This window comes from Carcharodon carcharias, chromosome 5 (genome assembly GCF_017639515.1).
Source record: "Carcharodon carcharias isolate sCarCar2 chromosome 5, sCarCar2.pri, whole genome shotgun sequence".
In the NCBI taxonomy this organism is placed as follows: domain Eukaryota; kingdom Metazoa; phylum Chordata; class Chondrichthyes; order Lamniformes; family Lamnidae; genus Carcharodon; species Carcharodon carcharias.
This window is the reverse complement of record NC_054471.1, coordinates 89,135,910-89,156,911: the sequence shown is the minus strand read 5'-3', so window position 1 is coordinate 89,156,911 and position 21,002 is coordinate 89,135,910. Positions and strand designations below refer to the sequence as shown.

The following is a 21,002-nucleotide window of genomic DNA, read 5'->3' as shown; positions in this document are numbered from 1 at the left end:
TCCAAATAATTCTTTAATTCTGTATTTTTATTATTTTCATAACCTCTACTTATCTGCTGGTGCATTCTTAAGTTTCAAAGCTTTGTCCCTCCTGCCACAGCCTTCTGGGATCTTGCTCTTGGCTGCAGAAAACTGTATCTATACCTCTCAATGTACTAGCACCAGCTACCACAACATTCCTTTTTGCTCCCCCATTTGAATGGCTTCCTGTACTACGTGCCATGGTCAGTTCACTCATCCACCCTGCAGCCCCCACTTTCATCCATACAAGCTGCAAGAACCATGAACTTGTTGGATAATTGCAAAGACCGAGGCTCCTCCACTTCTACTTTTTCGATCCCCTTACCCGCCTCCTGTCCCTTACAGGTTTCATATTTTTTCTCACTTGCTTAAAACCTAAATCTGATTTGTATACTTTTTATATCCTTTTGGAAACCTCCTTTCATACCTACCTTGTGTAATCAGCAAATTTATCTGGCATACATTCAGTCCCATGATCCAAATCATTAATATCAATTGTGAATAATTCAGGCCCCAGCACTGATCCCTGTGGCACTCCACCTATTACAAGTTGCCAAACTGAAAAAGACCCATTTAGCCCTGCTCTCTGTTTCCTGTCAGCTAACCAATACTGTTTCAATATTTTACTGCCTATACCATTTGTTCTAGTTTTGTGAAGTAAACTTTGATGTGGCACCTTATTGAAAGCCTTTTGGAAGTCCAAGTACATCAATGCTACAGGTTCCCCTTTATCCATCTTGCTTGTTACTCCCTCAAAGAACTCTAATAATTAGTCAAACGTGATTTCTCTTTCACAAAATCATGTTGACTTCGTCTGATTGTATTATGATTTTCTAAATGTCCTGCTATTAGCTCTTTAAATAATGGATTCCAGCATTTTCCCTGTGACAGATGTTAGGCTAACTGGCCTAGTTTCCTGCTTTCTGTCCCCCCCACTTTCTTGAATAGAGGTGTTACATTTGCTATTTTCCAACCTGCAGGGACCTTTCCAGAATCTCGGGAATTTGGGAAGGTTACAACCAATGACTATTTCTGCAGTTAACTTCTGTTAAGACCCTAGGATGCAGCCCATCAGGGACTTGCCAGCCTTTAATCCCCTTAGTATTCCCAGTAGTGTTTCCCTAGTGGTTGTGATTGTCTTAAGCTTGTCCATTCCTCTTACCTCTTGATTTTCAAGCATTCTAGGGATGTCTTAAACAGTGAAGATAGACTCAAAATACATCTTTAATATTTCCACCATTTCCTTGACTTCAATTTTTCAATTCTCCAGTCTTAGCCTCTAAGAACAAATACTCACTTTAAATGCTCTTATATTTTTTAAATACTTATTTAAAACTCTTACTATCAGTTTTTATAGTACTAGCTAGTTTTCTCTCATACTCTAATTCTTTCCTCATTATTTTTAGTCATTCTTTGCTGCTTTCTAAAATCTGTCCAACTTCTGACCTACTACTATTGTATGTTTTTTTTCAGTTGTTTCCTCAACTTCCTTAGTTAGCCATGGATGGTGTATCTGTTCTCAAAGAGTCTTTATTTCTTAATGGAATATATCTTTGCTGAAGTATCACCTTAAATGTCTGCCAAAGTTATTCTACTATCCTAAGCTTTTAACCTATTTTCTCAGTTCCCTTTAGCCAACTGTGTCTTTATACCATTGCAATTGCCTTTAAGACAGATTCCTCATCTTCAAACTGGACATGAAATTCTATCATGTTATGATCACTGTTGCCTAGAGGCTCTTTTACTATGAAGTCATTAATTAATCCTGTTTCATTGCACAATGCCAAGTCTGAAATAGCCCGCTCCCTGGTTGGCACTGGAACATAGTGCTGTAAAAAATTGTCCTGAATATGCTCTGTGAATTCATCTTCCAGACTACCTTTCCCAATCTGACTTGTCTGATCTATATGAAGATTAAAATTACCCATGATTATTGCAGTATCTTTTTTACAAGCCCCCATTATTTCTTTCTGTATACTCTGTCCTACAGTGTAGGTACTGTTAGGGGGCCTCCCACCAGTGACTTCTTACCTTTGCTATTCCTTATCTCTACCCAAGCTGATTCTACATCTTGAACTTCTGAAATAAGGTCATCATTCACTACTGTATTAATGTCATCCTGAATTAACAGAGCTACTCAACCATCTTTTTATAGCTTCCTTTCCTTCTGAAACGTCAAGTACACTTGAATATTCAGATCCGAGCTTTGGTCACCTAGCAACATGTCTCTGAAATGGCTATCAGGTCATACATATTTATTACTAGTTGTACTATTAATTCATCCATTTTGTTACAAATGCTGCATTCATTCATATACAGAACCTTTAATTCTGTCTTTTTATCATTCTTTCAAACTCTGGCCTTATCGGTGATGCACTTAAGCTTCCCACCACAAACCAGTTATCTTTACTCCTATTGCTATCCTGTTGTCCTGCCTTGCCCCTTCTCTTAAATTTATCACATCTCCTCTCACGTGATTCCCACCGCCCCCGCCCCCGCCCCCCCCCCCCCCCCCCACCCCCCACCCCCCACCACTACCATTTAGTTTAAAGCCCTCTCTACAGCCCTGGTTATATGACTCATCAGAACATTGGTCCCAGCATGGTTCAAGTGTAGATTTCCCAATGGTACAGCTCCCACTTTTCCCAGTACTGGTGCCAGTTCCCCATGAATCAAAACCCATTTCTCTTACTCCGGTCTTTGACTTACACATTCAACTGTCTGCTCTTATTTACCTTACACCAACTTACTTGTGGCTCAGGTGATAATCCACAGAGTTTATTACCTTTGAGGTTCTGCTTCCTAATTTAGCCCCTAACTGCTCATAATCACTAAGCGTTATGCTTTCCTAGCCCTTTATATGTCTTGGTATCCACATGGACCATGCCAACTGTACACTCCCACTGCAGGTTCCTCTCCAGCAGATGGCCCAAACCCTAGCATTGGGCTAGCAAGACCACTGTCTGGACTTGTGCTCTGGGCTGCAGAGAAATGTATCTAACTGTAAATAAGGCACAGGTCTAGTCTTGCAAAATGCCAGCTGTACATTGTCTTTTATCTTTACTTTGGCCTTTTGATGCCTAATTTTATATTTTGGCTCTTGGTGCTCAAAGATCACTTTGTGCTCTCTTTACACTTTCTCAATGTCAGATATACTCTTACTGATTCCCTTTTGTCAATAACTTGACCCGGTTTAATCCTAATTTCTTAAACCGATTTCTTCCCATCAGGGAGATTTTGTTCCCTCCAATGACTACAAATGGAAAGTGACAGGATACATCACCGCATTCCACCCTGACCCTAACTCCACCTAACACTGGAATACTGTTATTGGAATAACTAGTTAGTTCCACACCAGTTTTGTGGAAGAGAATGTGATGTAAGAGGCCTGGACTTTCACTCCCAGGTTGAGTGCACAAAGTCAGGACATTTTCGAGTCTGTGAACCCAACCCAGGAAAAAGAGAGAAAAGGTTGGGACTTTCTTTCCGTGGGGTGGGGAGGCGGGTGTGGGCTGGATTAGAAGTTGGGTCCACTGCCTCTGAAATGAGGAGGCTGCTATATGTGGAAGCAGGCAGGCCTCTGTGTTTTGGCACTATGTGAAAGATTTTTTAAAAATGAAACAACAAACATCCCTACATCCCTCACCCCCTGATCTACCCACACACTCCCCATGCCCCATCCATGCTGACCCATGCCAACCTATGCCCCTGTACCCACCCCCATGGCCCCCTTATACCACCTACCCCACCCTATCCCCCTCATACCCCACCTACCCAACCTCACAACCCCTCATACCTCACCATGCAAACCCATGTACCCACTCATCCCACAGCCCTTTATAGCCCCAATGCCAACTTAGTGCCAACCCATGCCCCCTACTCTTATGCCTCCCATGCTAACTCACCTATTATTCACCATGGGCAAACCTATGGAGCCATGCTGACTTACAATAACCTGTCTATTGAAGATGTCACTAATTTTAGAACACTCTCATTTATCAAAAATCATTCAATACATTGAAATTCTTTCAACTAGCCTCTTAGGAAAAGTACTTAATCTCTTATGAAACAAACATCTGTATTCTATAACCACTTGGAGCTGCCATTGAAACTGCCCACTTATCAGGTAAGCTACTGTGAGAATGTTAGGTTGTAAAGTCAGTCATGCAGCACAAATCCTATAATTATAGTACTCAGGCTTATGTAAACAGACAGGGTGAAATAGCAAGCACTGTTTTTTTAAATGCCACACTTTTTTAAATATAAAGCCCAATAGCCCAAATCCCTTGACAGCCTTATCAGTTCCAATGTGTTTTGACACTTCTTTTCCAGCTTCACAGTACTTTAACAGCTTGACAGTTGTTTCACAACTTTGACAGTTCCAATGAATTAATGCACTTTTTACACATATTCATGCCTAATTTTAACAATCTTAAGGGGAAATTTCCCTCTTCAAAAGAGGTACCTTACCTCTCCCTAAGTGTTTTGGCACTATGTCTAAAGACACATTATTTTATGTCACTTTACATCCACTAAAGGGCACTTGACCTATCCCAAAGGCAGTCCAGAACCACGTCCAAAGTGGGTTCCTTATCTCTCCAAAATGGTACCCTGGCTAGCCAAATGAATCCATAAGGTTCAGACCTGCTCCCACCAGACCTAATCTTCACATTTTGGCTTTCTGACAGTCCACAAAAATAGCGGAAGCTGGGTTCAGAATCAGGACCTCCAGGTTTGGGCCTCTACTAGCACAGGGCCCAACTAGTTACTCTGCTCAGTATTCACCCCTTCATTGCCACATGCTGCTGGACACTTCCCTGAATTGGAGTTGCTATCATATGCCAGCAGCTAGGCACATAGGCACATATCACATAGTGGCTGATCTTCTTGTGTTTCAATTTCCACATTCTCATCTAACCCTGATAACCTTTGATTTCCTTGCCCAACAAGAACATAATTACATGGAGATAAAAACAAAAAAGCTGCGGATGCTGGAAATCCAAAACAAAAACAAAAACAGAATTACCTGGAAAAACTCAGCAGGTCTGGCAGCATCGGCGGAGAAGAAAAGAGTTGACGTTTCGAGTCCTCATGACCCTTCGACAGATCAGTTCTGTCAAAGGGTCATGAGGACTCGAAACATCAACTCTTTTCTTCTCCGCCGATGCTGCCAGACCTGCTGAGTTTTTCCAGGTAATTCTGTTTTTGTTTTTGTTAAGAACATAATTACTTTTGCCCTAAAAAGTATTCAATTACCTCACCTCCACCAGAGAATTCGAAAGTGGCACAACAGTCTGAGAGAAAAAAATTCTCCTCAGCTCTGTAGGTAAGTTGTGATTCTCCAACCTTCATTTCTATAGTGGAATTTTATCTTCAGCCCTGTTACACTCATCTTCCATATGCTGTTTTTCTTGCTTTCTGGCTGAGCACAACACTTGATCTTCCTGCTTCATAACATAATCTTCCATTTTGACATCTATCATATGAGCATTTAAAGATTTCCAGACCCTTGAACCAGCTTTAGATCTACCATGACCTTAACCTAGTGCATGACTGTAACCTGGAACTTTACCACCGTCTGGAGCATAAGAGTTTCCGCTATTCCTTCATGTCATCTGGAAATCGGGTGGCACAAGTTAGAAGGGTGATGGAATACTCCCCACTCATCTTGATGAGTGCAACTCCCACAACACTCAAGAAGCTTGACACCGTCCAGCTGGATTGACACCACTTCCACAAATATTCATTCCCTCCACCACCGACGCACACTAGTAGCAGTGTGTACAATCTTCAAGATGCACTGCAGGAATTCACCAAGGCTTCTTAGATAGCACCTTCCAAACCCATGACCGCTACCACCTAGAAGGACAAGGGCAGCAGATAGATGGGAACACCACCAACTAGAAGTTCCCTCCAAGCCATTCCCCATCCTGACTTGGAAATATATTGCTGTTTCTTCACTGTTGCTGGGTCAAAATCCTGGAACACTCTCCCTAACAGCACTGTGGGTGTACCCACAGCACATGGACTGCAGCAGTTCAAGAAGGCAGCTCACAGCCACCTTCTCAAGGGCAACTATGGATGGGCAATAAATGCTGGCCCAGCCAGCGAAGCCCACATCTCATGAATGAATAATATGACCGACTTTTCCACAGGCATAACACTTAAACTGGAAATGGTGGCTACCATGGCAATGGTAACATCTAAATTTCTGACTCTGAGACTATGACTGCCATGGCCTGGATCTGGCTGAAGTCTGGTGGACCTCCCCTGTCACCTCAGGAAAAGAACTTCCTTACAATTTGCAACTATCCCTTTCTGTCATTTCCATTCCTGTGGGCTCATCACAGGCCTCCTTTCATGCCAGCTTATTGCCTTTACTCAAAAGCTTGGCCTGCATTTTATTGTCCTTTGAGCCTCCTACAAACGTGTCTCTAAAGTCGATTTCTAAGTTTGTACCATACCTACAGTGAGGAGAGAGTTTCTTTAATGCAAGTATGTATCTGCAACAACCTCACTTGGCAATGCTTTCTTTTATGGATTGCAGCTCTCAATGTAATCTCATTCTTAGTTGTGCTATAATATGAGTCCAGAATCTCATTACTTCCAGAATAGTCCATAGTACTGAGGTCTCATGGGTAACATTGGTTGGACACCACGTCAAAAGCTTCTCGTCCCATCATGGTGAGGAAAACATTGACTTTATTCTCATCTCCGATTTCATTCACTTTCAGTCAAATGTGTAACCTTCATTCATAATTAAACCAGTCCGCTGTGCCAGGGTTTAATTCCCCCATAGTCCCCAAATTTGTCTTCCGTGCCATTGTTTCAATTCCGTACCATACTGACTCACTGTGTACCTGAGTAAAATGTACACACGGAGCAACCTTTCAAATTGCCCAAACTTCCTTAAAATCAACTTTAGCAATTACAAAAATGTGTTACAAAGTTCTTGAGTACTTAATTACTCAAATGAAATGTTAAAAAAACATCCCATCCTCATTGCCATCTTTCTGTCGTGTGTTGCATTGACTAACCCATGCTCAATTGCAGGCAGCCATTATTGAACTAACTTTATTTACACCTCCCCAACAGAGAGGGCAACAATACATTTTGTAAAAAAAATAGTTAAAGGCTCTGATTTTAATGGGGTGGCTGGGACGGTGAGTGTGTAGATTTGCCCTGAAACAGATGCACGCTAATGCAACCCTAACTGAAGGTCATTTAGCACTTGATACGCAAACACTAAAGAGATGATGGCCTGCCATCATCTATGGCTCGTGCATGTACCTAGAATTCTGACTGCAGCCTCCTTGCTGCCTTGGGTTCACATTCAAGCTGCACTGTCAGCACAAAGACTACAAACGGTAGGGTACCCACCTAAGCCCTGACTTCAGCCCACATATTTAAGGAAAAGCTGGATGCATACATGAGGGAGCAGGGAATAGGAAGAGGCATTGAGATGTAGGAGGCTCATGTGGAACATGTTTCTGTGTTCGCCATCCCACGTAACTGAAATCCTCACACGTCTTTGTCACCTTGATTATTCCAATGCTCTCCTGGCCAACCTCCCGCTCTCCATAAGCTTCAGTACATTCTCATCCCCTGCCCTTGCTTCCTATTCAGCTCTGCATCATCAATTACTTATTGTTTTGACTCCTGGTCCCTCAATGTGTCAGATTTAAAGCCCTCTGTCACCTTGCACTTCCCTATCTCTGGATCCTCCTCCAGGTCTAATTATTACCAAACGGTCCATCCAGATTTTCTGTTCCTCTCACACCTCCTGACCTTCCTGTCCCTTGTCCCATCTTTCTGACTCTCCACCTCCTCCTCCTGCCCATCTTTTGACCAAGATTGTAATCACCCTATGCAATAAGTCTTTTTTGGTCTGTTTTCCTTGTGTGTGCAGCAAAGTGCCTTGAATCATTTTTTAACGTTAAAGGCACAGTGTAATGTAAGCTCCCACATGATCACTGGTGACTTTGGCATTGAATCCCAGTCAGTATCAATGGGGAGGAAAATTAAATGGAAAGAAAAGAGAATAACAGAAATTGTGAAAGGTGAACTTGCCATTGAAGTTGAACTGACCTTGAACTGACAGCTGCCACAACAGGATTGACTCCAGGGGAGGCAGCTGTAGATACTGGAGAATGTTGCCAATGGTTTTCACCCAGAAAGTTGCAATTTCCCAACCTGTGCTTCCTGTGAGCATTGTCCTTGCTCGCAGTGCTCAATGATCTGGCTAATTCTCAGCGGTCATTTAGTAGAATATTTCCATCAGTTCTAACTGTGCTATTGTCTGATTCAGTTTATTCCCTGGGATGAGACTGGGAGCTGACAGTCAGTTCAGCGACTTCCTCGATGGGCTGGGACCTGCACAACTTGTTGGGAGACAGACATTAGCAACTCCTGCCATGGGTAAGTGATGAGTTATCAGAATTATACTGAATATTTCTGAAACTTCCTAGCCAATATTGAACACAAGAGCATGGGAGAGCCAAATGTTTAACTCCACAAGTATTCCTGTAAAATCAAGAAAAATAGTCTTTCCATCTTTTCATCTTCCTCAGTGATACAATTTTTAAATGTCTTTTTAGAATGCAATTTTTGTTCCCTTTCATAATTTCTGTTTGAAGTTGAATTCCCTGATAATTGAAGGAGAGGATAATTAAATGAGTGATGCAAAGTGGACAGAGCGAAAGGAAATTCTTCATAAAATATTGGGTTCTCACTTAGTAACTTTCTCTGCTATTTTTCCCATGTTAAACAATTCCAATTTTTATCTTTATGTACTTACACTGAACATGGATTTTAGAGAGAACTTCTGTGGCATCCAATGTGAGCAAAAGTTTAAATGCTCCCATTGCATAAAAATCTTTATTTTTTGGACAGTAAGGAGAAGGTAGGAAGTGGAATGAGGCTGAAGATGAGCCATGATCTTACAGCAGGCTTAAGGGTCTTCTCCAGCTCCCATTTCTTATGTTCTTCCTCCAATCAAAAAAGCTGAGAATGCTGAGAATGAGACAGAAAAGGAAAATGTTGGGATCACACGGCACCTATGAGAATGCATAATGAACAGTTCAGACATATAGCTTCCTATCAGAGTGGAAAAAAGAATCAAAGGTAAGCAAGCATTTTTGTAGAATGAGCAGAAGAAGAAAAATACAAAAAAGGATGATGGATGGCCTGGAACCCACTTAAAAGGAAAACAGACAATGGATCGGTCTTTAAATTCAACAACAGAAAGAAACTGAATAAATTAAGGGCACCAGACTGACAAAGAAGTGGTGAAAAACTCAGGCAGATTGAGCTGACATGTGAAACAATGCAAAAAATTAGAGATATCGAAAATACTTCAGGTCTGAAATTAATATTGGATAAACCAGCAAAATATGTTGGGGCCCACCAAAAATAGAAGAAATGTTAGCCAGCAGTAAAGGTTTGCCATACCCTATGAAAAACCTTAATAAAATTCATGAAGGAAACATCAAATGCATGACCTTCATTAACCCCACCTTGTGATTTCCTCAAAAAAAAATCAATTATGTTATTCAGGCATGACCTTTCATTAATCAATCCATACCGACATTAATCTGTGTCTTTCTAAATGATATTTTGGGGAAGTTGAGACTGTTCTCCTTAGAAAAGGTTGAGAAGAAATTTAATAGAGATATTCAAATCATGAGGAGTCTGGACAGAGTAGATAGAGAAAAACTCTTCCCATTGGTGCAAGGATCCATAGGACACAAATTTACGGTGACTGGTGAAAGAACTAGAGGCAACATGAGGAAAATCTTTCACCTAGCGACTGGTTAGGACCTGGAATGCACTGCCTGTGAGTGTGGAGGAGACACGGTCAATCTAGTGGTTAGGCCCTGGAATGCACTGCCTGCAAGTGTGGAGGAAACAGGGTCAATCAAGTGGTTATGACCCAGAATGCACTACCTGCGAGTGTGGAGGAGATAGGGTCAATTGAGTGGCGAAGGTCTGGAATGCACTGTCTGAGAGTGTGGTGGAGACAAGGTCAATCGAGTGGTTAGGATCTGGAATGCACTGTCTGAGAGAGTGGTGGAGACAAGGTCAATTGAGTGGTTCGGATCTGGAATGCACTGTCTGAGAATATGGTGGAGACATGGTCAATTGAGGCTTTCAAAAGGAAATTGGATAGGGAAACTTGGTAAGAGAAAAAATGTTGTAGGTTACAGGGTTAGGGTTGGGGTATGCACTGGGTGAGTTGCTCTTGCAGAGAGCTGGCATGGACACGATGGGCTGAATGACCTCCTGTGCTGTACCATTCCATGAATCTATAATGCTATCTGTTCCTGGTTGCTGTGTCTGTTGGAATACCTTGTGTGATGGAGCATTTCCAGGATTTTCTGCTTTTTATTTTTATTTCAAATTTCCAACATCTGCAGTATTTTGTTTTTATTCCAATATTTTCCTCTGGTTATTTAATTTGATGAGGGTTTCTTTTGCTGAGACCTTCACTATCTTTATGACTTATTGCTTGACCTCTAGATGATGACATCCATTCATCTCGAGAGATGATGGACTGTGCCTGGCATGTATGTCACTCCTGAATTGAACATTGTCTGTTGTGACTATAGAGGCTGATTTGTAAGTGGCAGTCCCTTCCGCAGCTGGCACAGAAGAAAAGCATTGGCCTGAGGTTGACTGATGCTTTCTCCTTCCGGCAGACTCTCTTTTCTACCAACTGGCCATTTCTTTTGTCCTCTGCTTTTTCCACACTCTTCCTGACTGCTCGTCTCCAGGCACTCCGATCAGCAACAAGGACATCGCATGCATTGACTCCGATCCCTGTTAACTCCAAGTCTCACTTGCAGGAATCCTTGCATCACAGATGTGGGCAACCTGTTGGTCTCGTGCCAATAACAAGCTCACCATAAAGCATGTCTGCTGGCATGAGGCTGTCATCCATTCAGCTCACATAACCCAGCCAATAGAGTTGCTGCTGACTCAAGAGGGTAAACGTGTTGGGGATCCCTGCACACTGATGTAGTTCTGCACAGTTCTGCACTCTGTCTTGGCAGGAGCTGCCCAGTATTTGTCTGAAGCAGCGGAAGTGGAAGCTATTCAGCCGCTTTTCTTGGCTTGCATAAGTTGTCCATGCCTCGTTACTGTAAAGGAGAATGCTGAAAATACAAGCCTGGCACACACAGAGCTTTGTACTTTCGGTTAGTTTGCTGTTCGTCCACACTCGACTTCTCAATTTTGACATGACAGCTGCAGCTGTCCTAGTGCTGATTTCGGCATCAAGGGACAGGTTGCTGATAATTGTTGATCCAAGGTATGTGAAGCTGTTGACATCTTCTGGAGTGAGGCTATTGATGTTGATGGAAAGTGGGGTCTCTACATTCTGGCCCATAACTTTGGTTTTCCTGACATTGATTATCAGCCCAAACTCCTTGCGTGCCCAGGATAACCAATTTACAAGCTGTTGCAAGTGAAATTCTATATGGGATGCCAGTGCGGTGTCATCAATAAATAGCAACTCATAAACTAAGTCATTACGCACTTTGGTCTTGGCGTACTGTCTTACCAAGTTGAACAGCTTTCCTTCCAGCTCTGGCATGCAGGTAGACACCCTCATTTAAGTCACTAAGTGTACAATAGCAGCATGAAGAAAAAGATGCCACAGAGAGTTGGTGCCAGGACACAGCCTTGAAAGCCTCCAATGATGCTCCATTGTAACTGACAAAGAAATGATGCTCAAGAGTCCAGGCAGGCAGCCTGTTTTCCACAGAAGTTTAAAGAGTCTGTCTGCTCCCAAGTCGAAGGCCAGCACTCATGCAACAACTGCCAAAGTGAGAAAATCATGTTAACTGTTGATCTGCCAGTTCTGAAACTACACCAAGATCAGGGTAGATAATGAGATTCCAGGGTCTTCAATCTGAACAGAGCAATGTGAGTAAAGACCTTACCCACAATACTTAAGAAGTAAATGCCTCGGTCATAGTTGCAGGCACTATGATCCCCTCTGTTTTTGTACAAGGTCACTATATTTGCATCACACATGTCTTGAGGCACAAATTGTTCCTTCCAGAGGCAGAAAAGTTCATGGAGATGCTGCAGCAGTGCTGAGGATTTCAGGTGGAATGCTATCATATCTTGGGGTTTTACCACTGGCAGGACAGTCAATGGCCTTGTTGAGCTCTACTATGGTGGGCTCGCTGTCCATATTTTTCAGATATTGGGGTTCTTCTGAATATTGATGTGACTATGGTTGCATAGTATGTTCCCTTGAAAGGGAAGGGTAGGACAAACAAATCCAGAGCTCCCTGGATGACAAAGGGGATAGAAATTAAGTTAAAGAAGAAAAAGTGTGCTTATGACAGGTGTGAGGTAGCAAATACAATTGAGATCCAAGCTGAATACAGAAGGCTCAGAAGGGATGCAAAAAAGCAAATACAAGAAGCAAAGAGAAATTGTGAAAAAAGACTGGCAGCTAACATAAAAGGAAATCCCAGAGTATTCATCAATAGTAAAAGGTTGGTAAAAGGAGGAGTATGGCTAATTAGGAACCAAAAATGGGATTTACACAAAGAGGCAAGAGGCATGGATGATGTCTTAAATTAAAACTTTGCATCTGTCTTTACCCACGAGGCAGACACTGCCCAGGCCATGGTGACAGAGGAGGAAACTCAGTCAATGGAAGGGTTTAAAATTGATAAGGCACCAGGATCGGATGAGATACATCCAAGAATATTGAAGGAAGTAAGAGTGAAAATTGCAGAGGCACTGGCAATAATTTTGCAATGTTCCCTGGATTCAGGTGCTGGAGGAATGGAGAATTGCCAACATTATGCCCTTGTTCAAAAAAGGTTGTAAAGATCTGCCCTGCAATTACAGACCAGTCAGTTTAACTTCAGTAGTGGGGAACCTTCTAGAAACAATTATTCGGGATAGAATTAGTTGCATGGAAAAAGGTGGACTAATTGGGAAGAGTCAGCATGGATTTGTTAAAGGAAAATCCTGTATTGCTTGCCAGAGTTTTTTGAAGAGGTAACAGAGATGGTTGATGAGGGCAAGGCCATTGATGTGGTGTATATGAGATTCCAAAAGACGTTCAATACAGTGCCAGGCCACATATTTTTGAGGAAAGTTATAGGTCATGGAATAAAAGGGACAGTAGCAACAACGTGGATACAAAATTGGCTGAGGGATAGGAAACATGTGTATTTTTTGGACTGAAAGAAGATTTGTAATGGAGTTCCCCAGGGGTCAGTACTGGGACCCTTGCTTTTCCTGATATATATTAATTATTGAGATTTTAGTGTGCAGGGGACAATTTGAAACTTTGCAGATATTAAAAATTTGGAAGCATTGTAAACTGCAAGGAAGACAGTGTATAACTTCAAAAGGACATTGACCATTTGGTGGAATGGGCAGATAGGTGGCAGATAAAAACAAAAAAACTGCGGATGCTGGAAATCCAAAACAAAAACAGAATTACCTGGAAAAACTCAGCAGGTCTGGCAGCATCAGCGGAGAAGAAAAGAGTTGACGTTTCGAGTCCTCATGACCCTTCGCCAGTTCTGTCGAAGGGTCATGAGGACTCGAAACGTCAACTCTTTTCTTCTCCGCTGATGCTGCCAGACCTGCTGAGTTTTTCCAGGTAATTCTGTTTTTGTTGTAGGTGGCAGATAAAGTTCAATGAGGAGAAGTGTGAGGTGATTCATTTTGGCACAAAGAATATGGAGACTTAGTATAAAATAAAGGGTGCGCAGGAGCAGAGAGACCTGGGTCTCTCTGACAAAAGTCAGTAAAAGTGGCAGGACAGGTAGAAGGAGCTGTTATTAAAACATACTGTATTCCAGGCTTCATTAATAGGAGCATAGAGTACAAGAGCAGGGAGGTTATGATGAACTTACATAAGACACTCGTTAGACCTCAGCTAGAATATTGTGTACAATCCTGGGTGCCACACTATAGGAAGGATGTGCACACATTGGAGACAGTACAGAAGAGGTTTACAAGAATGGTTCCAGGGATGAGAAACTTCAGTTCTGAGGAAAGATTGGAGAAGTTGGGACTGTTTCCTTGGAGAGGAGAAGTTTTCAAAATCATGAGGGTTCTGGACAGAGTAGATAGGGAGAAACTGTTCCTACTCATAAATAGATTTATGGGCACAGTTTTAAAGTATTTTGCAAAAGAAGCAAATGTAAGGTGAGAAAAAACTTTTCCACACAGCGAGTAGTTAGGGTTTGGAATGCACTGCCTGGAAGTGTGATGGAGGCAGGTTCAGCTGAAGCATTCAAGAAGGCATTAGATGTTTATTTAAAGAGAAACAATGTGCAGGGTTATGGGGAAAAGAGAGGAGATTGGTACTAAGTTAAACTGCTCAGAGAGCTGGTGCAGAGATGATGGGCCAAATGGCCTCCTTCTACACCGTAACAATTCTGTGATTCTAAGACTGGAATGGTGCCCAGAGCTTCTTCAGTGACAACATTCTCCATTGCATAGAGTTCGAGACAGTGTCCTACCCACATTCCCATCTTGCAAGGTTCAGAGATGATCTTCCCCATCTTTGTCTTCAACAGGCTGATTTAATCGCTGCTGGGCCTTTCGTTTTCTTCATACATCCCTGCAGCATTCTCTGATTCAGCAGAAGACTGGATGCTGTTTCAGAGTTTGCAACATTAGACTGAAAATATGCTGCTGGAAAAATTGTTTGTACACGCTCTGGAAACATTTGCCCCTTTCTGCCCTTTATCCCATCTATGGTTGGGTAATTAAATCCCCCATTTTTAGTACTCCATAATTTTTGCACCTCTGTAATTTCCTTGCAAATTTGTACTTCTACATCTATGCCGCTAGTTGGTGGCCTATACGCTACACCAAGCAATGTAGTTGCACCTTTTTTGTTCCCTAGCTCTAGTCAAATAGATTTTGTCTTTGACCCCTCTATGACATCCTGTCTCCAGTACTGCAATGTTCTTCTTTATTAATGCTATCACCCCTCCCTCTTTCCTTCCTTTCCTAACTTGCCTGATTGTATCCAGGAATATTTAACACCCAGTCCTGCCTTTCTTTGAGCCAGGTCTCTGTTTTCACCACATCATATTGCCACATGGCAATCTGCACCTGTAGCTCTCCAATCTTATTTACTATACTCCGTGCATTCACAGTCATGCTAACTTAGACTTTATTACTTTCTCCCTTACTCTGACCTCACCTTATTCTCGTGCTATCTGTCTCTCCCAGTATTCTGTGCACCTTGGTATTCCTCCTTTATATTATCTCCTGATTCCTAGCTTTGTTCAGGTGTAACCAGCCAGCCTGCACCCAGAGCAGGTGCCAATGTCCCAAGAATGTAAAGCCTGCACCATCTTTCCAACCACACATTCACCTGCTTTATTGCAATATTCACTTGCATGTAGGATTGGGAATAATCAGGGGATTAATGTTTTTGAGGTTCTGCTTCATAATTTTCTACGTAGCTCCCTAAATTCTGACTGCAGGACCATTTCCTCTTTTCTGCATATGTTGTCTGTACCAATGTTGACCAGGACTGCTGGTTATTCATCCTTCCCCCTCAGGTGCTCTGCAGCCATATGGTAACATTCTTGATCCTGACACCAGGGAGGCAACGCACTGTCCAAGGTTCATGTCTGCAGCCACAGAAATGCCTATGTCTTCCCCTAACTATTGAATCACCAATCACTATCGTTCTTCCAGACTTCCTTGTGCCCCCCTGTACAGCTGAGCCACCATGTGGTGCCATGGACTTGGCTCTGGCTGCACTCCCCAGATGAGCCCTCACTATCATCAATATTCAGAACTGAATACTGGTTGGAGAATGGGATGCACTCAAGGGATGCCTGCACTACCTCTCTTTTTCTACTTGACTACTCTGGTGGTTATCCTCTTCCTGCATGTTTCTAAGCTGTGAGGTCTAAAAATGTACTATCCACAAAGCTGTCAACCTCACAAATGCATCACAGTAACACCAGCTGCTCCTTATGTTCCAAAATCTGGAGTTCAAGCTGCTGCAATGAAGACACTTCCTGCACAAATAGTTGTCCAGGACCCAGGATGCATCCTGGAGTTCCCACATAGCATGTAGAGGTACCATACCACATACCAATCCTTCAGTTATTAACCCTGTTACTGCTAATAAACCTTACTATTTGCTAATAAACCTATACCAATACTAAGCTTAATAAACCTTCCCAATCCTAATAAACTTTACTAATGTTGGATTTATTTATTTAATCAGTGCAAATCCCTGTAGCCAAGTGATATCCACAGCTACTTAATTTGTGGAGGGGACACTCTTTGGTAATGTGCAGCATTGTTTGTGTCTTTCCAGAAGTGCATGTGGGGTTTGTGCTGAGTTTGGCTGCACAGGGCCTGTCCTGAAGCTGTTTAACAAGGACCCCTTTCGCTGTGGTTATTCAAATCCTGTCATTCGACATATGGGGTTTGTCAGAAGAAACTTGTTAGTGACTTCCGTCATTCCCGTTCCTCAATCCAAAGGATAATGCTAACAAACCTTAACATACTTGACCAGTAGTAATAAAACTTACATTAAAACAAAAGAAAGATACGATTCACCAGTTTATTCCTAGTTTAGATAAGATAAATTTTGGTGTCTCTCAGGCTGCCTTGAAACAGCTCAATATTCCTGCCTTTCTCATCAAACTAATGCATTTTAGTGTTTGCTACATGTGAATGAGAACTGGGATCTCTTACATCAAAGGATTTTATATCTTTTTAAAACTTCAAATTTCCTTTGTTTCCTCAGGTGACATTCAGATCGGGATGATAGATCGGAAAGGGCAGCTGGAAGTTGAAGTAATTCGAGCCCGAGGCCTCAATCAAAAAACAGGCTCTAAATCACTCCCAGGTAAAGATGATGCACAACAGTTTAATCCTTTGAGCTTTGGGATGCTCCAAACTTAGGAAAGCTGGACACAGATGGAATGAAGCACATAATGTGCACATGTTAGTTACTTTCGTGAAATCTGGGGTGCATTTTTCATGAAAACACATGACAGATAACTGAAAACCTAGTAAATTTAGCAATTAATGACTTTATAAAGATTTTTCAAACAATAAATTCTCAAAATCTAAAGGATAGTTTATCGTTTATAGTTTAAGATATTTTTGTGGTTTATAGTTTGTATATTCTGTAGTAATGAGGATCAGGAAAGAAGGGCCCTAGACTAATTGATTTAAAAGGTTTAATTTAAAGGGATAAGTCATGGCAGGAGAGGTGGTGTGGTCCTCTCATGCTCTATTTGGGAAGCCAGGAACATTTCCATTACCCAGGACCAGCATATGTGCAGGAAGTGTGTCCAGCTGCAGCTGCCGGAAGGTCGGGTTTCAGAACTGGAACGGCAGCTGTGGAACATTCGCGAGTCTGAGAGAGGTGGTCACACCGCAGCTGAATGGACTTGAGGAAGGGAGGGAATGGGTGACCACCAGGCAGTCCAAGAGAAACAGGTAGGTAGTTCAGGAGTCCCCTGGGGTCCCACTCACAAATCGGTATTCCATTTCCAAGAATTCAGGGAGTTAGGCAGTGGACTAAAAAGCAGGACCTCTCGGGTTGTAATCTCTGGATTACTCCCAGTGCCACATGCTAGTGAGCACAGAAATAGGAGAATAGTGCAGATGAATACGTGGCTTAAGAGTTGGAACAGAAAGGAGGGTTTTAGATTCCTGGATCACTAGGACCGTTTCTGAGAAAGGTGGGACAGCAAGCTGACTGGCCTACATCTGAACCAGAGCGGGACTAACATCCTTGTGGGCGGGTTTGCTAATGCTTTTGGGAGGAGTTTAAACTAAGTCGGTAGGGGGAGGGGACACAGAATGTTAGCAGAATAGGGACACACCATAATACAGTAAAACAATCAAGCCAGAGGGAGCACAGTTGCATTAAGTTTCAAGGGAGTAAGGCAAGGCTGGATGGCCTCTACTTTAATGCCAGGAGTATTACAGGTAAAATGGATGAGTTAAGGGTGAGGATTGACACGTGGAATCGCAGGGATGTGGTTGAGGGAGGAACAGGATTGGCAGCTCAGCATTCCAGGATATAGAATCTTCAGGCAAGACAGGGGAGGAGGTAAAAGAGGAGGAGGCAATGCATTATTAGTTAAGGATTCAGTTACTGCAGTAAGGAGAGATGATATCTTGGAGGGGGCATTGAATGAAACTTTGTGGGTAGAGCTTAGGAATAAAAAAGGGGCAGCCACTTTGTTAGGTAAACACCCCCAGATAGTCAGTGGGAAATTGAGGAGCAAATATGTGCACAATTTGTGGAGGTATGTAAAAACAATAACAATAGGTGATTTCAACTTTCCCAACATTAAATGAGATAGACATACTGTCTTGGATGGAGTGGATTTCTTGAAATGTTGTCCACTTTTAAGTTCAGGAGAACTTTTTAGGTCAATATGTAGGGGGTTCAACAAGGGACGGCGCAGTGCTGATCTAATTCTGGGGATAGGTGGCTGAGGAGGTGGTGGTGGAACAGTTTAGTGATAGCGAACACAACATGGTACAATTAAGCTTGTTATGGACAAAGAAATAGACAAGTTACAAAAAATGCTTTGGATTGGGGGAGAGCGGATTTTAGTAAAATAAGGCAGGATCTGGCCAAGGTAGACTGAGAACAGCTACTTGTGGGGAAATCTACAGAAGAGTACAGAAATTGCAGGGTGGAGCTTAAGAAAGCAACTCGGAGAGTAAAGAGATCTCCTGAGAAAGCTCTGGCTGGTAAAAGTAGGGAAAATCCCAAGATATTCTATAAGTATATCAATGGGAAGAGGACATCCAGGGAAAGAGTAGGGCCCATTAGGGACCGGGGGGGGCAATCTATGGATGGAGCCAGAGGACATTGTTAGAGTGCTGAATGAATACTTCACATCAATCTTCACCCAAGAGAATGAGGATGAAAGTATGCAACTCGGGAAGAAAGACTGCGAGGTTCTTGAGCAAATTGATATAGGGAGTGACAAAGTATTGGAGGTGTTGGCAGGCTTAAGAGTGGACAAATCTCTAGGCCTGGATGCTTTGTGTCCCAGACTGCTGAGGGAGGCAAGAGAGGAGCTCGCAGGGACTCTGACCCAAATTTTTAATTCCTCTCTGGCCACGGGGGAGGTGCCAGAGGACTGGAGAGCAGCTAATGTGGTTCTGCTATTTAAGAAGTGTTGTAGAGGTAAGACAGGGAACGACAGGCCAGTGAGTCGCACGTCAGTGGTAGAGAAACTATTGGAGAAAATTCTGAAGGAGAGAATCTATCTCCACTTGGAAAGGCGAGGTTTGATCAGGGATAGTGAGCATGGCTTTGTCAGAGGCAGGTGATTGAATTTTTTGAGGAGGTGACCAGGTGTGTAGATGAGGGTAAAGCAATTCATGTAGTTTATATGGATTTCATCAAAGCCTTTGACAAGGTCCCAAATGTGAGACTTATAAAGAAGGCACATGGGATACAGGGTAATTTGATAAGGTCAATTCAAAATTGGCTTAGTTGTAGGAGACAGAGGGTGATGACAGAAGGCTGCTTTAGTACTGGAAGCCAGTGTCTAGTGGTGTCCCACAGGGATCTGTGTTCTGTCCCCTATTATTCATCATTTATATCGACAACATAGGTGACTATGTGGTGGGTAGGATTAGTAAGTTTGCGGATGACACAAAGAATGGCCAGGTGGTTAACAGTGAGGTTGAGTGTTTTGGGCTGCAGGAAGATATAGATGGATGGTCAAATGGGCAGATAAGTGGCAGATGGAATTTAACCCTGAAAAGTGTGAGGTGATGTACTTTGGAAGGAGTAATTTGACAAGGAAGTATTCAATGAACGACATGACACTAGGAAGTTCTGAGGAACAAAGGGACCTTGGCATGCGTGTGTCCCTAGATCTCTGAAGAAAGAGGGGCATGTTAGTGGGGTGGTGAAAAAGTCATATGGGACACTTGCCTTTATCAATCGAGGCATAGATTACAAAAGTAGAGAGGTCATGTTGGAGTTGTATAGAACCTTGGTGAGGTCACAGTTGGAGTATTGTGTGCAGTTCTGGTCACCACATTATAGGAAGGATGTGATTGCACTGGAGGGAAGTGCAGAGGAGATTCACCAGGATGTTGCCTGGGATGAAACATTTAAGTTACAAAGAAAGGTTGGATAGACTTGGATGTTTTCGTTGGAGCAGAGAAGACTGAGGAGCGACCTGATCGAGGTGCACAAGATTTTAAGGGGCATGGATAGGAAACAGCTGTTCCTCTTAGTTGAAGGGTCAGTCACAAGGGGTCACAAGTTCACGGTGAGGGACAGGAGGTTTAGGGGGATGTGAGGAAACACCTTTTTCCACAGATGGACTGGAATGCACTGCCTGGGAGGGTGGTGGAGGTGGGTTGCCTCATATCCTTTAAAAAGTACCTGGCTGAGCACTTGGCACATCATAACACCCAAGGCTATGGACCAAGTGCTGGTAAATGGGATTAGGTAGGTAGGTCAGGTGTTTCTCATGTGTCGGTGCAGACTCAATGAGCCGAAGGGCCTCTTCTGCACTGTGTGATTCTGTGAAGAGGGGCTGGTCACAGGTGGTCTTCTGTTCTGTAATGTTTTGTTTATGTTTAAGCAACTATACTTTTAAAGTATTCATTGGCTGTAAAGCAATGTTATTCTGTCGTTGCTCAAAGCAATTAAGTCAATCTTTTTCAAATTGGGTAGTCAGAGCTTTAGCAGGAATAGGGTCTTGTGCATGAGCTTAAGTGAGTGTGCAGGCAGGTGGAGGAAACCGGATGATGCCAAAGAAGCTCAGCAAGGGGAACACATTCAGATATGGTGCTTACTACTCACCAAATTACCAATCTCAGTCCTGCTACTGTGTTGAAACACGGGACCAATGGCCACATCCGACAGTGAGGAAAACTCAGTGAGACATTCTCAGCACCCTTCAGTGAGGTAAAAAACCATTAAGGCAAGGTATTAACTCTTGGCACAACACAATTCCAGC

At 42.7% G+C, this 21,002-nt stretch overlaps 1 protein-coding gene across 1 annotated transcript in view; it reads left to right on the top strand.

Moving 5' to 3' along the window:
* The window catches only part of LOC121278230 (regulating synaptic membrane exocytosis protein 1-like), a 332,771-nt gene that overhangs the window by 303,230 nt on the left and 8,539 nt on the right, over positions 1–21,002 (top strand). Inside the window, exons 4-5 of the mRNA XM_041188450.1 lie at positions 8,330–8,439; positions 16,790–16,891. Of these exons, the coding sequence (XP_041044384.1) occupies positions 8,330–8,439; positions 16,790–16,891 (212 nt within the window). The remainder of the gene's footprint in view (positions 1–8,329; positions 8,440–16,789; positions 16,892–21,002) is intronic.